This window comes from Syngnathoides biaculeatus, chromosome 7 (assembly GCF_019802595.1).
Source record: "Syngnathoides biaculeatus isolate LvHL_M chromosome 7, ASM1980259v1, whole genome shotgun sequence".
In the NCBI taxonomy this organism is placed as follows: Eukaryota; Metazoa; Chordata; class Actinopteri; order Syngnathiformes; family Syngnathidae; genus Syngnathoides; species Syngnathoides biaculeatus.
This window is the reverse complement of record NC_084646.1, coordinates 1,047,395-1,064,382: the sequence shown is the minus strand read 5'-3', so window position 1 is coordinate 1,064,382 and position 16,988 is coordinate 1,047,395. Positions and strand designations below refer to the sequence as shown.

The 16,988-nt window shown below is 40.9% G+C and overlaps 1 protein-coding gene across 7 annotated transcripts in view; it reads right to left on the bottom strand.

Annotated features, from left to right (window-relative positions):
- Positions 1–16,988, bottom strand: part of pomgnt1 (protein O-linked mannose N-acetylglucosaminyltransferase 1 (beta 1,2-)) — a 170,302-nt gene that overhangs the window by 142,723 nt on the left and 10,591 nt on the right. For 6 of the 7 annotated variants that reach the window (XM_061825104.1, XM_061825101.1, XM_061825105.1 and 3 more), the window contains exons 3-5: positions 7,681–7,783; positions 6,206–6,321; positions 5,786–5,851 (exon numbers count right to left, since the gene is read on the bottom strand). In XM_061825104.1, the coding sequence (XP_061681088.1) occupies positions 5,786–5,851; positions 6,206–6,321; positions 7,681–7,783 (285 nt within the window). Of the gene's footprint in view, positions 1–3,341; positions 3,467–5,785; positions 5,852–6,205; positions 6,322–7,680; positions 7,784–16,988 lie in introns of those variants that run through there. The other variant, XM_061825106.1, reaches the window with a different exon arrangement.

Below are 16,988 nucleotides of genomic sequence, written 5' to 3'. Positions count from 1 at the left end.
CCTCCCACATCCCCAAAACATGCATTATTTGGAAACTCTAAATCGGCCATCGGTGTGAATGGAAGTACAACTGTTTTGTTTGTCTCCATGTGCCGTGCGATTGGCTGGCAATCAGTTCATGGTGTAACCCGCCTCCTGCTCGATGATAGCTGGGAAGGGCTCCGGCACTCTCATGACCCTTGAGAGGATAAGCAGCTCAGAAAATGGATGTTCAACCTATATTTAATTGAATACACTACAAAGACCAGATATTTAATATTCAAATTGATAAACCTTGTTTTTAATCAAATAATCATTAACTTTGAATTTTATTGTTGCAACGTGTTCCAAAAAAAGCAGGGTTCTGTTTATCACTGTGTTGCAACAACTTTTCTTTTAAAGTAGTAATCCAGAGGAAATGTGTCATGCAAATGTAGCTAAAATTTCATTTAAAAAAATATTTTAAAAATTCTCAACACAACAGAAATTAAATAAATTAGCGCAAAAGTGCACCTTATCTTTGTTATCCAAATGCCTCCCATGTCTGTTTCAAACCGAGGCTCTGTTGAAGCTGCTTCTGTGTGACGTCACACCTAGACAACCCCAGTAAACAATGGCTATCTACATTGACAATCATATACGCAAGTGGGATCTAGAGAAGATCGACAGCAGTGATAAAGAAGTTTTAATGTGTAAATGCTACTGGCTTCTTGTGCGCACATAAGAGATCACACAGGTTTCCAAAGCAATGAGTGTTTATTGAACTCTGAGGACATGGAACACAGTGAGCGGCAACACACAGACTGCCACAGGTAAATAACTAGGACATAGATTAGGGACCTAACCCATAACACCTACGAAAGGTGTCTGGCCCTACTCGGCATAGTGACAAACAACAAATAATCTACAGAATGCTCTGTGGAAGAGACAGGAACTGAAGAGGAGGAATTTTCTTATTCTTCCCATGTTCGAAAAACATCCCATGCCGGTGTAATTCAACCATATATGTTCGGACCGGAATTGACGAATGCAACAAAAGGATGGGATTCGGCGAGACCTGACGAAGTTATGTGGAACTTCGTACCTAAAACACAGACTGGTAGGTGCCTCAAGAAATCTACGTACACCTTGTTGACGAAATAATCTAATTCAAACTGTGTCATGAGCCAGGCTGGACCATGGCCAAGAGGGGCGTGGCCACTGCCCTGGCCGATGACACCTGTCACCGCTCTCAGGTGTTTAACATTGGGACTGTAATTAGATGACGTGTTTAAGTTGGAGTTTTGTAACTGGCCTTTGCCAGATCGTTGCTTAATGTCTTGTTCCCGCACTGTCGCAATCTTGTTCCTGATCTCCCGTGTACTGATCCCTGCTTGCCCACTGACCTGCCTTCTACGCCTGACGTCCTGGTTACCGCTGCTCCCGTTGACTGTCTGCCTGATCCCCGAACTTGGAACGAATAAACACTTTTCCCGAAATGCCTCTGCGCCTCCGGAGTCCTGCATTTGTGTCCTACCCCACACCGATGGGTCGTGACAGAATGATCTGGTCATTACAGGACCCAGCAGGAAAGACTCAGCGTTGCCGGGAATGACGCAAGGCAAACCGCCTGCCGGAGGACCAAGCATATCCTATCCGGGTAGACATGATGTCATTCTCTTCTTCCTTGTCACATGCACCGCCCACATATCAATGACCAATGGGTCGTGACAAACACGTTTAAATGTCTAAACGTCTGATGCTTCTTGCACACAACAGTGAGTCATTTGTTGTTGTTGTTGTACTAGCGAATGAGCCAGCGTAAAACAAAAATCGAAACCTTCGGTATCGTTCTGCGTTTAAAGATTTACCCTGTATTTTAAATAATGCACCGAACATTTGAGAGCACACACCGCCATAGTAAAATTTCAGCAAGACCTCAACAGTACACTAACTTTATAGTGTTCAAATTTCGTCACCCCCTAAAAATCACATGGATACGGATATTAGCTGACATATATATCTGTATTGCTATTGTACTTACATTTAAAACGAGGTAGATACTTGTCAATACTAACAAGTGAACACCTATGAACTTACTTGCTACCTAAGCCAATTGAACGCTGGACTGGGTTTTCAAAGCAGTCCTCTGTGAAATGCTTGGAACATATTACTGTCCACTTTGATTTGTAAGTCCAATGCACTCAATTTGTCTTCACAAACCTAGTCCATAACCTGCCTATCCGTTTATGTTTCGGCCATTCATGTAAGATGACTTTGTCAGTGTTTGACCCAGAACAGCCATATGCAACACACTTCCTCATTATCGTTGCTAGCTTTTTCACTCTCTGGCTAAATGTTGTCGTGACTTGACATCACATTTCGGAGAGGACCAGAACTTGCCGAATCTAAGTGACATTTCAAACAAAATCTTGAGACCGACTTTGACGCTAATTTATTTAATTTCTGTTGTGTTGAGAATCTTTTAAATATTTTTTGTGAAATTTTAGCTACATTTGTATTATAGACAAATAAAATACATTTCCTCTGGATTAGTACTTTAACAATATTCAATAAACGTTTGGGAGCTGAGGACAGTAACTGTTGAAGCTTTGTAGGTGGAATTCTTTCCCATTCTTGCTTGATGGACAGTTTCAGCTGTTCAACTATCCGGGGTCTCTGTTGTCACATTTTACTCTTCAGAATGCGCCACACATTTACAATGGAAGATAAATCTGGACTACAGCACGGCAGTCTATTACCCGTACTCTTCGACCACGAAGCCACGCTGTTATAACACAAGCAGAATGTGGTTTGGCATTGTCTTGGTAAAATAACCAGGGGGTCCATGAAAAAGACGTTGCCTAGACGGCAGCATGTTTTCCAAAATCTGTATTTACCATTCAGCAGCAATGGTGCTCTCACAAATGTGTAAGTTACTCATGCCATTGTCACTAACACAGCCCCATACCATGGCAGATGCAGGCTTTTGAACTTTGTATCTATCAGAGTTCGGATGGTTCTTTTCCTCTTTGGCCCGGAGGACACAAAGTCTACAATTTCCAAAATCAATTTCAACTGTGGACTAATCGGACCACAGGAAAGTTTTTCCACTTTCCCCTCAGTCCTTCTTAGATGAGCTCAGGCCCAGAGAGGCTGGCAGCGTTTGTCTGTGTTGTTGAGTAATGGCCTTTGCTTTCCATAGTGGAGTTTTAAGCTGGACTTACAAATGTACAGCAAAACTATATTTACTGATTGTGAGTTTCTAAAGTGTTTCTGAGTCCATGTGGTGATATTCTTTCCACATTGATATTGTTTTTTTTAAATGCAGTGTGATGAACAAAATGTCACGGGCATTCGTGGTTTTCTGCCTTGCTGCTTACATGCAGTGATTTCTCTAGAGCAGGGGTGCCCAGACTTTTTTTACTCCAAGATCTGCTTTTCAATCAGCCAGCCTCTCGTGATCTGCCAACGTGGGTTTGATGGGGGGATGCGCACATCGCCGCGACTGCCATGGAGAAAGTAAAAGAGAAACCGTAAATAGGAGGCCAGCTTGCTAGAATGCACCTTTATGTACACGCAACCGACGTATCTGCCACACAAGAATCAAACGACGAAATGGATCATAGGCTGACGTCTTTTTTTTTCCCTTTTTCTTTTGGCACATCGTTATGCAATTGACCAAAACTGCCTCATCGTGATCAACACAATGATCACCCCTGCTCTAGAGTCTCTGACCTCTTTAATATTATTGACTGTAGATGATGAAATCCTTAAAACCCTTGCAAGTGTACGTTGAGGAACATTGACCGTTCAATAATTTTCTCATGCGCCTGTTCATAAACACTTGACCCTTGCCCATTCTTTGCTTGTGAATGGCTAACAGATTCAGGGAACCTAATTTTATACCCAATCATGACACCCACCTCTTCCCAATTAGCGTGTTCATCTGTGGGGTACTTCAAACAATGTCTTTGATGAACATTCCTCAACTATCTCAATCTTTTTTGCAACCTGTCCCAACTTTTTTTTTTTTTGCGATCTGTTGCAGCCATAAAATTTTAGGTAATTATTATTTGCTAAAAACAATCAGTTTGAACATTAAATATCTTGTCTTTGTTTTGTATTCAATTAAACATGGGTTGAATGTGATTTCCAAATCACTGTATTCTGTTTTTAAGTTTAACAATGTCCCAACTTATTGGAACTGGGGTTGTAGATTAATATATAAAAATAAATGCATCCATCCATTCTAAACGCAGCTTATCTTGGTTAAGGTAGCAGGGCGCTGGAGCCTATCCCTGCTGACTTCAGGCAAAAGGCGGGGTACTCCCTGAACTGATCGACAGTCAGTTGCAGGACACATTGTTAGAATAAATGGATGTATGTTATCCCATATTTACTTTTATAGCATTGCAAAGCATTTATTCACCAGTATAAACTTATTTGGGTTGTGTGGGGGAGCAGAACGCAAGACCCCTGCTGATGAAAGTTGATGGAATCAGGAACTGTGCTCCTATCTTGTCACAATGGAGCGACTGGAGCGGTTTGCTTTGACTATTGTTGTGATGGCAAATCTCTTTACTGTTGTATGCTTCCCTGACCTTTGGAACGACCAATGACTGTGGACACAGCTGATGTAATCAACTTGAAATAAAAAGAGAAGCCTTAGAGAGTGCTTTCTGAACGGTAGGAGATGGCTAAAAGGCCACATCTCCCGTCTGGTCTCCTCGTGAGTAAAATAACCTAAGTCTCTAGTCTTCCTTCCATGAGTGTTATTTATTACATGTTCTAGGTTGCGTAAACCTGACACATGTAGACATGGGCAACCATTTGCACTCAAATTCACACCGTAACTGAGTGGAAACTGAACCCCCACTGCCCGTACAAAAGTCAGGGGAGTGTACCAGGTTGAGTGTACCACTACACCGGATCTGCATCACACACATAAAAGAGCCAAAGAGCCACATCATACACATCAACATCATTCCCTCCTCACACACACATCCCTTTGCTCAGTCAGATTTATTGTAACCATATTATCGCGACCATAAACCACATCGTATTAAAAGGCGCAGTCTCAGTTCCAGGTACAATTTCAGAATTTTAACATATACACAAGGCACACCATATTATTGGGCGCAGGCTTGGTGGCGCTAACGAGAGAGACAGTGCAGCACAATTGTACCTTTTTGTAAGAAGAACAACAAGCTTATACACGCCATTCTCACTCATGGTGTCACACCAAACCAAAATCATTCCACCACAGCAAACAGAACACACCGTGACTGAGTAGAAACTTAACCCAGCACAACAGCACAACCATTTGACAACACAACAACTAGAACGACGAATGAAGAAATAATTGACACAAAACATGCAGTTACTGTTTCACAAGCATCTTTTTGAGGTGCCGATAGAGCCACACATCCAAAAACATTTATCAAGGATTTAATTTTTCCCAAAGGTATTAACGCTAAGATTACATATGTCCTGCAATTGACTTCAACCAGTTCAGGGTGTGCAGTGCCTCATGCACAACATCAGCTGGGATAAAGGACAAACAGTTGGAAAAAAAAAAAACATATTTGACTGTCAGGTCTATTAAGTAACAAAACCAAGGATAACAGCTAAATTTTAAAAACAATTCGCACTCATCAATTCAAACAGAGAACCAACCATGGAAGCGATTTCAAAAGAACTGAGAACAAAAATGAGTAAACATTTCTCATTTCCAAAGGTTTCAACAAGATTCATTATGGCCATTCTACTGTTCAACAGTCAACTCAAATACTGTTCAAAAGAAGTTAAAAATGTAGATGCTTACTGTAGCCTGGTTGAGAACAATAACATGAATGCCTCTGCCTTGCTCCCGCATATCATCCTCCAGCACCTGCACGGAAGCAGTAAAAAAAATAAATAAATAAATAAATAAATAAATAAATAAATAAAACATACAGTGATTAAACAGATAAGGGAAATTCCATTTGGTTCAGCTAACTTTAATTTTGTTTTTAGTTTTAGTGTGGGTGCCTGCAAAAAGTGCTAGCATATCATATTTTTCTCCATTTACAATCATATAGATTACCTTTACAGAGCAAATAACTTCTACTCCTCAAAATAGCAATTTTTTTTCACCATTATTAATATATTGTGAAAAGTTAGTTAAAACTATGGAAATGATAGGACTATTACTCCATGTAAATATCGTTTATATGTCATGTACTTGTCACTCTTTTTAACTCACAGTGGTGCCATCCACTGCCACATAGACTTTGGACCGGCTGGAGTACACCTCAATGTCAAGAACCTTGCGCCCATTTGGCAGTCTGCGAGGAGTCTCCATGTTGGGCATTACATCCTCTGAAAAAGCATTTGTTACACTATTAGCATAGCATAAATAGTGGTGTATTTATTGAGTCAGCCTCCAATTCTGCAAGTTCTCCCACATTTTCATCATTGGGATACCTCAAGTGAGAGCAAAATGACGAAAAAAAAAAAAAAACCCAAACATTCTGAAAATTAGATCATCTGATTTTTAAAGAATTTCTGAGCAAATTATGGTGGAAAATAAATACTTGGTCAATAACAAACGTTTACCTCAATACGTTGTTATATACTCTTTGCTAGAAACGACAGAGGTCAAACATTTTCAGGAAAAGCTTCCTTATAATTGCAAAGGTGGTGACCGTGCAGCTATCTCGCACCCAGTTTGCTTTGCGGTGGTGTCGGTGGTATGTGGAAGCAGGAGGAATGGTAAGCACGTCATCACTTGCATGTCACTAAAACAGACCAATCAAGAGAGATGATCTCTGCAGGATTCTCCGTACAGCAAGAATTTTTATCATGTTAAGTGACGCCAAGGGGCCGCGCGGGGCAATGCGACCGACAGGCATGTGATGCAATGTAGGTGTTTTTGGCCGTGAAAGGGTAGGATTATTATAAAGAAGCCGTAAGTCTTTGTAAGGTGTTCACACACAGTCTGGGGGGTGCAAGCATGATCATAGGGTGATCAAAGGATGATCACCAATTTTAACATGGTTTTATTAAATGTATTATGAATAAAATATATCAAGTACATCTATGAATACTATTCTGTTTTCAAAATGTACACAATATGATCATTCATTATTTAGGTGCATACATTTACCCCCAAAAAATTACAAATTCAAATACAAAAATCAACCAAGTAAATTACTAGAAGTGAAATTAAATTTAATCGAAATTTGCGTCATTTCATGCAAGCATGCCTTCATAGCGTGTATATCGTATCTCCCAGTCCTCTTCTGGATCATCAGAATTCTCTCAAGCAAACTTCAGACGGGCTTGGACATGGTCTTCCACAGGGGGACACTTCTGGCATTGCAGAATTTGAGTCCCTAGCGTAGTGTGTTACTGATCTTAGCCTTTGTTAGTTTGGCCTGTAAAGGAGCCTCTTGAAGAAGTTACAGGTCTGTCAGAGCCAGAAATCTTACTTGCTTGTAGGTGAACAAATACTTACTTCTAAACTAAATTCTTTAAAAAGCAGATGTGATTTTCTGGATTTTTTTTTTTTTACTCTTTTTTTTTTTTTTTGTCTCTCATAGCTGAGGATGACCAAAAAAAAGAAAAAAAAATTCAGGACTCTCAACTTTTTAAGTGGGAGAACTTGCACAATTCATAGCTGACTAAATACTTTTTTGCCCAACTGTAGTTGTCCAAAACAATTCAAATGCTTAATACCATATTCTTGAATTCCTGCTTCCTCAATGGCAACTCTTCTTGTGTCTAAGATAAGTTTAATATTGACTATGACTGTGACCAGTAGAAAAAGTACAGCGCCAGCCTGTGAAAGCAAAAAGAAACATACTGAATTATCATAAAAATTAGCACTTTAGGTAGTAAAGTTGTAATAATGATTTTGATTACCTCATGATGTTATAAAGTAAAGTTTTAAAGTATAAAGTTTTTGTGTCAAAGAATCTCTTATTCTACAGTGTTTCAATTTAGTTTAACCAAAGAAAACCCAAATCAAATTACTCCTTGCACCACTATAATGGTGCTGAAAGAGGCAATTCGACAGCCGAATATATTTAATGTGGACTCGAATAAGTCACTGATGGTTAGTGGTGCAGTGCTTTGTGAAAGTATTCGACCGTCTTGAACTTTTCAACCTTTCGCCACATTTCAGACTTCAAACATAAAGATATAAAATTCCACATTTTTGACAAGAATCAACAATGGGACACAATTGTGAAGTGGAAAGAAATTTATTGGCTATTTTCAACTTTTTTTTTTACAAATAAAAACCTGAAAAGTGGGGCGTTCAATATTATTCGGCCCCCATGCATTAATACTTTGTAGGGCTGGCTTTTGCTGCAATTACAACTGCAAGTTTCTTGGGGTGTGTATATCAGTTTTGCATACCGAGAGACTGATATTGTTGCCCATTCTTCCTTGCAAAACAGCTTGAGCAAAGTGAGGTTGGATGGCGAGCGTTTGTGAACAGTAGTCTTCAGTTCTGCCCACTGATACTCGATTGGATTCAAGTCTGGAATTTGACTTGGCCATTCTAACACCTGGTTATATTTATTTGTGAATCAATCTATTGGAGATTTGGCTTTATGTTTTGGATCATTGTCCTGTTAGAAGATACAGTAAATCTCCGTCCCAGTCTTTTGCAGACTCTAACAGGTTTTCTTCCAGAATGGTCCTATATTTGGCTCCATTCATCTTCCCATCAATTTAACCATCTTCCATGTCCCTGCTGAAGAAAAGCAGGCCCAAACCATGAGACTGCCACCACCATGTTTGACAGTAGGGATGGTGTGTTCAGGAAGATTAGCTGTTTTGCTTTTACGCCAAACATATCGTTTTGCATTGTGGCCAAAAAAAATCGATTTTGGTTTCATCTGACCAGAGCACGTTCTTGCACATTTGGTGTGTCTCCCAGGTGGCTTGTGGCAAACTTTAAACGAGACTTTTTATGGATATCTTTGAGAAATGGCTTTCTTCTTGCCACTCTTCCACAAAGGCCGGATTTGTGGAGTGTACGACAGATTGTTGCCCTATGGACAAAGTCTCCCACCCCAACTGTAGATGTCTGCAGTTCTTGGCTGCATCTCTGATCGGGCTTCTCCTTGTTCGAGGTGAAAGTTTAGAGATACTACTCTCTCGCCTCTAGACATCTCCAAACCTTCGAAGTCTGCTCTCTCGAACCTAGTCTCCAAAACATCCAACTTTGGCCATCCCTCTAATGAGCTCATTTCTAATCCTATCAAACCTGCTCACTCCAAAGGAGAACCTCAACATCTTCATTTCTGTCGCCTCCATTTCTGCTTCCTGTTGTTTCTTCACCACCACAGTCTCTAATCCATACATTCTGGCCAGTCTCACCACTTTGCCCTTCATCCGAGCAGACTCTTGTGTCACATAACACACCAGACACCTGGCGCCAGCTGTTCCAACCTGCTTGGACCCATTTCTTCCCTTCCTTACCACACTCACAATTGCACTGGATTGTTGACCAAGTATTTGAAGTCATCCACCCGCGCTCTCTCTTCTCCCTGGAGCCTCACTCTTCCCCCCTCCACTCCTTTCATTCATGCACGTAATTCTATCTTTCTTTGGCTAATCTTCATTCCTTTCCAGTGCATGCCTCCATCTTTCTAATTATTCCTTCACCTCTCCCAGCTTTCATTGCAGATAATGTCATCTGGGAAAATCATGGTCCTAGGGGATTCCAGTCTAACCTCATCTGTCAGCCTATCCATTACCACCGCAAACAGGAAGGTCTCAGAGCTGATCCCTGATGCAGTCCCACCTCCACCTTAAATTCTGTTCTGTTAAGCTAATGGTACAATTTCATTTTGACCTGAAAAAAAAATCTGTTTCACATTCTGGCATATTAGGTACAAGTATTTCAAACAATGTAAACAAATCACTATCAGCATAATATGACAAAAATCTTATCTCCAGGTTTACTATTACAGATGTCAAAAATTGCTAATATCTTGAAAAAGCATGCATATGTTGTTTTTCTGAAAAGGTAGTATGCCCATACAACTGTAAAGACTCCCTGGACATAAGTACTCGGGTAACATATCACAAAATGATCTGAATTGATCCTCAGCATTTACATTGTTTTTAAGAGTTTCTATCGTTCCTTTTTCTTGGACAGGGATGAGAATGCCAAATGAGAAAAAAAGTCTGAAAAGTAGCCGGGGGTGTGGGGGCCGAAGGCCCTCAGCGGGGTACAGGGACAGCGGTCCGTAATGGGCCAAGGGGGTGAAGCCCCCGGAAGCTAAGCGATTTTAGCAATTTGTTAGCCCCAAAACCATTAATTGCAACACTGAACTTAACTGTATTCGTGGAAAAAATGTCCCTTGTTTGGTGCTCTACCAGTACAGCAAAAATTTAAATATCAGTTTCATTTCTTCAATGCTTGAATTATTGTAATTATTTGAAGCACATTACATAAGGGTTTCACCATTTGCCAAACTTCAGAATTAATTTTCAATCTTTCACTGTTTAATATGGATACACCATTATATTTTCTTTTTGATATGCAGTCAGTTATTCATAGAATTAGTATAGTGTAGAGATGAACCACAAGTTTTTAGAACAATATGAATAAAAATTACCTTACCACATATGTGCTGTAGGCTGCTTTATCCATATTTCTCTTCAAAAATTTAATCAATTCAAAGTTTTTAGTGTTTCAATGAATAGTTTATATACAATTATTTACATATGTCACTGATATTTTCCAGCCATGCCCATCTCAAACAGTTTTGGATTCTGGCATCCTTGTCAATTGCCCTCGCTCGATCTTCATCCTTTTTTTCCAACACTTTCGCCATCGTAAAATTTGGAACACACCGTCGCTCAGTTCGCGCTATCTAAGTCCCACGCGCCATTACTTGGCTAACTAACAAGTTACACTGCAATTTCTGAGAACCGAGAACACATGTACATGGCAATGGTGAAACTTGATTAACCATGAACACGATTGGATCGTTATACTGTATAACTCTGTTGTTCAATTGCGTAATCTGCCGCAAACAAGTTTTAATATTTATGTCGCAAAATGCAAATATTTACACAACCGAGCAAGTTAGAACGGCCTATGATAGTCGTGCTTGTGCTAGCACCAAGCTGAACTTGCAGCTCGGAGCCTACCACCGAGAGGCAGGCGCGCGATACCCTACCCCCCTGAAATTTTCTCAACGGATTTGCGCTTATCTCGAGAATGGTCATTTTGGTCTAAAAAGTCGGAAATCCGCCAATCGGCGGAAAATTCTCATCCCTGTTTGGAGCAACAAATCTGTATTTAACAAGTTCTGACAGTAGAGATTGAATTGTGACAGTATTTTTATTGAGTCAGTGAGCAAATATGTACTACCAGTAAATTTATATTTAATGACTGTCTTTTGCAATAATTTCACTTTTGTGTTGTCAGACTATGCCAAATATGTAAGAAGCAAGACGAAAGTTCTATGCAGGGCTTGAACACAGTTATTAAAAGGAATGCTCCACTCAGTCACTGAAAAAATGAAAAGCCTTAATCCAAAAATTTGAGGTTAATCCAAAATCATTTAATTGTGTTTTGAGAAGATTTTTATAAGCAATTATGAATTTTCATGGGCATTGCCATTTTGGCAAGTCACATGACCTACTTGCGCGGATGTGACGTATTCTATGCGCAAAGAAATCATGGCCGATTTGTAATGTCATCACATGCATTACCACCACCATCAGACAGGTGAAAATGCCCTACTGTATCGCGAAATTTTGCCATAAATCGGACAGAAATAATCCGAGGAAGGCCCTGAGGCATATTCTGCCCAGTAAGAAAAAGAAACATTTAAGGACCCAGTGGCTAGCGAAGTGCCAACAAATCGTGCCCTGACCCATACGACAAACAGGTCAGGCTACGCAGTGAACATTTTGTGCACTACGTGCGGATTTAGACGAATGTCCCTTTTGCTCAAACCAGAAAAATGCGACAAGGCCGCTGTATTGAGTTTCAAACAATTTTATCACACATACAACCATAGAACACAAACACCATAACATAAACACAAAATAGAATTTCAAAGACAGAGTATTCGAGCCAAAACAACTAATATTCACCAATGTTGAACGAATGTTCCCAAACAGTGTAATGTTCTTTCCAGCGAATATTCCAAGTTAGCGAATGTTCCAGAAATGTCCAAATGTACAAAGACGAAAGGCAGCAGGCGTCCATGTAGTTTGTTCCAACCAGTGAACTTTGTCCCAATGCAGCAGTACGGTGTGAATAAGCCCCATTGACAGTCTTTATCGTCCTTATATAGGCACTGCTCGGAAAATTCCAGAATTCCGTATCACAAGGGCCGGCGTCATAAAAACTTATAAGTACTGATCGATTTGCTAACCAGAACAAAGGGACACAACAGCCAAGACTGCCCGATTTCCACCAAGCCAAAAATCACTTCATTATCACTTGGACCCCCAGCCACCGTGTTGGCTGGAACAGCCACGGGTTTAAATCTGTATGGACATATTCCTCCGTCTTCCCGATCAACCGATACTGGTATTTCTTCATCAGATGATGATAAATCCAAGAAATCAGTGCTGTGATTGTGTAGGAATTGATCTGTAACCAAGCCTTTGTTTACACACGTGATAAGTCACTTTCTGTTTTTTCAAAATCATGTGATCGAGTAAAAATGGTCAAAATGGCGCCGACCATACAAAAATGTGATTACTTGGTAAAAAAAAAATATTAAAGTTGTTTAATTATTTATTTTTTTTCGAATTTATCAGGATATTCTAATATTTATAATGGATAATGAGCATTTCATCGAGGTAAACTGTTAGATTTATTATTTTATCATGCATTTGTTTATATCATCCTTGCCTGACTCATTCTCCTTCCGAGCGGTTGTGTGACCTCAAGTGTGAACCAGCGACATCTGGCGGGGTGATGCACCCCCTTGCTTACTTCAAAGCAGATGCTCCCCAACACCATAAACATGCTGTAAATCAGAAACCAGCTGACCTTCTTTTTCTTTTGGCTTGTCCCATTAGGAGTCGCCACAGCATGTCATCTATTTCCATCCAAGCCTATCTCGTGCATCCTCCTCTCTCACACCCACTGTCCTCTTGTCCTCCCTGACAACATCCACCGACCTTTTCTTTGGTCTTCCTCTCGCTCTTTTGCCTGGCAGCTCCATCCTCAACACCCTTCTACCAACGTACTCACTCTCTCGCCTCTGAACATGTCGAAACATTAACCCTGTCTCCAAAACATCCAATTTTGGCTGTCCCTCTAATGAGCTAATTTCTAATCCTATGCAACCTGTTCATCACTCTTCCTCCTCCGCCCCTCTCGTTCACACACATGTATTCTGTTTTACTTCAGCTAATCTTCAGTCCTGTTCCTCTTCCCTGCTTTCACTGCAGATCACAATATCATCTGCAAACATCATGGTCCAAGGGGAATCCAGTCTAACCTCGTCTGTCAGAAGGGCCTCAGCGTGGAACCCTGATGTAGTCCCACCTCCACCATAAATTCTTCTGACACACCAACGGCACATCTCAACGCTGTTCTGCTTCCCTCATACATGTCCAGTACTATTCTAACATATTTCTCCGCCACACCAGACTTGCGCATGCAGTACCAGAGTTCCTCTCATGGTACTCTGTCATAGGCTTTCTCTAGGTCTACAAAGATACAATGTAAATCCTTCTGACCTTCTCTGTACTTTTCCACGAGCATCCTCAAGGCAAATAGTACATCTGTGGTACTCTTTCTAGGAATGAAACCATACTGTTGCTTGCAGATACTTACTCTTGTCCTGAGTCTAGCCTCCACTACTTTTACCCATAACTTCATTGTGTGGCTCATCATCTTTATTCCTCTATAGTTTCCACAGTTCTGAACATCACTTTGTTCTTAAAAATGGGGACTAGCACACTTTTCCTCCATTCTTCAGGCATATTCTCTCCCGCTAGTATTGTATTGAATAAGTTGGTCAAAAACTCTACAGCCACCTCTCCAAATTGCTTCCATACCTCCACTGGTAAGTCATCAGGACCAAGTGTCTTTTCATTCATTCTGTTCAGTGCCTTTCTAACTTCTCCCTTACTAATCAATGCTATTTCTCGGTCATTCACGCTTGCCTCTTGTACGCTACCTTCTCTCCCATTTTCTTGATTCATTAACTTTTCAAAGTACTTTTTCCATCCACTTAGCACACTACTGGCACGAGTCACCATATTTCCATCGCTATCCTTAATCACCTTTTCTTGCTGCACATCCTTCCCATCTCTATCCCTCTGTCTGGCCAACATGTTGAGCTCCTTTTCTCCTTCTTTCGTATCCAACCTGGAGTGCATGTCGTCATATGCCTCTTGTTTAGCCTTCACCAACTCTACCTTTGCCCTACGACGCATCTGAATATATTCTTTACGCCTCTTCTCAATCCTCTCAGTGTCCCACTTCGAGCTAATCTCTTACTTTGGATGACTTTTTCTTGTCTTTTGGGGTTCCACCACCAAGTTTCCTTATCCCCTTTCCTACCAGAAGACACCACAAGTACTCTCCTGCTCGCCTCTCTGAATACCTTGGCAGGCCAGTCTTCTGGGAGCTCTTCCTGTCCATCTAGAGCCTGTCTCACCTCTTTCCGGAAAGCCACACACACACACTTTCTCAACTTCCACCACCTGATTTTCTGCTCTACCTTGGTTTTCTTAGTCTTCCTACCCACTCCCAGAGTCATCCTACACACCACCATCCTATGCTGTGGAGCTACACTCTCCCCCACAACCTTACAGTCAGTAATCTCCTTCAGATTACACCGTCTGCACAAAATATAGACCACCTGCGTGCTTCTACCTCCGCTCTTGTAAGTCACTCTATGTTACTCTACATTTCTCTTTCAATTCGAGGTCACGTCCTACCTGTGGGGCATAGCTGCTAATCACATTATACACAATACCCTCAATTTCAAATTTGAGCCTCATCAATCGATCTGATACTGTTCTCACCTCAACGACATTCTTAGCCAGCTCTTCTATTAAAATAACCCCTACTCCATTTCTCTTCCCATCTACTCCATGGTAAAATGGTTTAAACCCTTCACCGAAACTTCTGGCCTTACTCCCTTTCCACTTGCTCTCTTGGATGTACAATATATCAACCTTTCTCCTAATCATCATGTAAACTAACTCCTGAGGTTTTCCTGTCATAGACCCAACATTGAAAGTCCCTGCACTCATCTGTAGACTTTGTGCATTCCTCTTCTTCTTCTTCCGATTAAGCCGGTTTCCTCCTCGTTTTTGTCTTCGACCTAAATTATCTGAATTTCTACCTACGCCTTGTAGATTAACAGTTCCGGGTGCGTGTGTTTGAACCCCGGCCACAACTTAACTGTTGTAGAATTCGTATGATGAATGCTCATATATGTTTTGCACAGTTTTACGCCAGATGCCCTTCCTGATGAAACCCTCTGCATTTATCCGGGCTTGGGACAAGCCGACAGGTAGCACAATAATGAGCTGCCCAACGGGCTGCAGATCATCAAAAAGAAGCACTCAAATAAAGTCAGGACAAACAATGCACAATTTACATACTACCTAATCTGTTAAAGTTAAGGTCAAATGAAAGCAATCACAATAAACACAGTGAGCACATAAGGTACACAAATCACATACTACCGGCGTTAAAATATAAAAAATAAACGATATGGCGATTTAAAGGATTCGTGGATGGAGGGAATTCAAACCACAATGGCCTTCACTTGTAGTTCAAGGTTGAGTGGACGATTGATGTTTGGTCCTCGTTGTATATGCTAGGTAGGTAATAACGTTAGCGCGCTAGGCTCACTTGGGCCGAGCAGCTTCGACGAGGATACGGCACCAGTTTGGGCACTAAGATCAGACTTGTTAAATTTCCCAAGTCCTCATGGCCCTCGTCGTACAAGTTACGAAGTTACTCACGTTCGATGTTTCTTCAACAGCCACGAATTGATCACAAAGGCGTCGAGTTGTTAGCAAGCTAAGCTAATGAATACTAGGCCGAAAAGCAAGTTTAAGTTGACGTTTCCACTCGCCCAACTTTTTAATGGTAGGTACTATCCTCGTTGTATACGATATGTAGGTTTTGCAGGATGTGTAGATACTACCGTTTGATGTTTTCCTCTTCAGTAAATATTGGAAAACAGACGCTTTTGCTGTTAGCGTCTCAGCTAGGCTAACTTAGACCGAGCTACTTTGATCCCAACGATACGACTCCAATTTTGGTACTAAGGTTGCACATACGGTGGTTTTAGTCCACTGAAGTTTTGGCCAGGAGTGTCCCACGTCTAGTATTCACAACATTCGGTCCAAAATCAGCAGGATTTATTGAATTACGAGGAAACCTGCTGACCTCTAGCAGGTTTATGAGGACAATGCTGCAGCTTTGAAGAAATGTTTACTTTCGTATTTGTCTTTGTGTTGGTATTGCCATCTCTTCCTCTATTTGCTTTGTAATCTTGTTACCCTTTGTTTAAGGGAGACACTGGTAAGGCTGACTCAGAACAGGTGTTGGTGTTGCAGCTGGTCAGTCAAAGCATTTTCTCCTGTAGAGCCAAATTAAAAATAAAATGGAAAACTAAATTGAGGTTAATTTGACACATTGTAAAAAGGTCATTTTAGTCTCTGATCTATTTCGGTAAGGTGAGCAGGAAAGCTGACTGGAGGCTGGTTGTAGACTTATAGTGTCTAAAAATAGCCAAAAGTCAGAGAAGACATTAAAAGACACCTATTAGGGACACCTAGATGAAATGCCAACCCTACAAGTGGTTAAGTCCCAAATTAGGAGGCTGTGGCGTGGTCACAATCATAAAATTCCTCCTGCTTATAACACATCTGTGGAGCGTCGGAATGTTGTCCTACTATGAAAAACCTTTGACACTCACACTTTGACAAATCATTTTGAGCGCCACCAAAGTACCTTTGAAACCACCTTCTGATGAAGAACCAAATATACCTCACCCGACTGGTTTTAAATTGCGACAGGC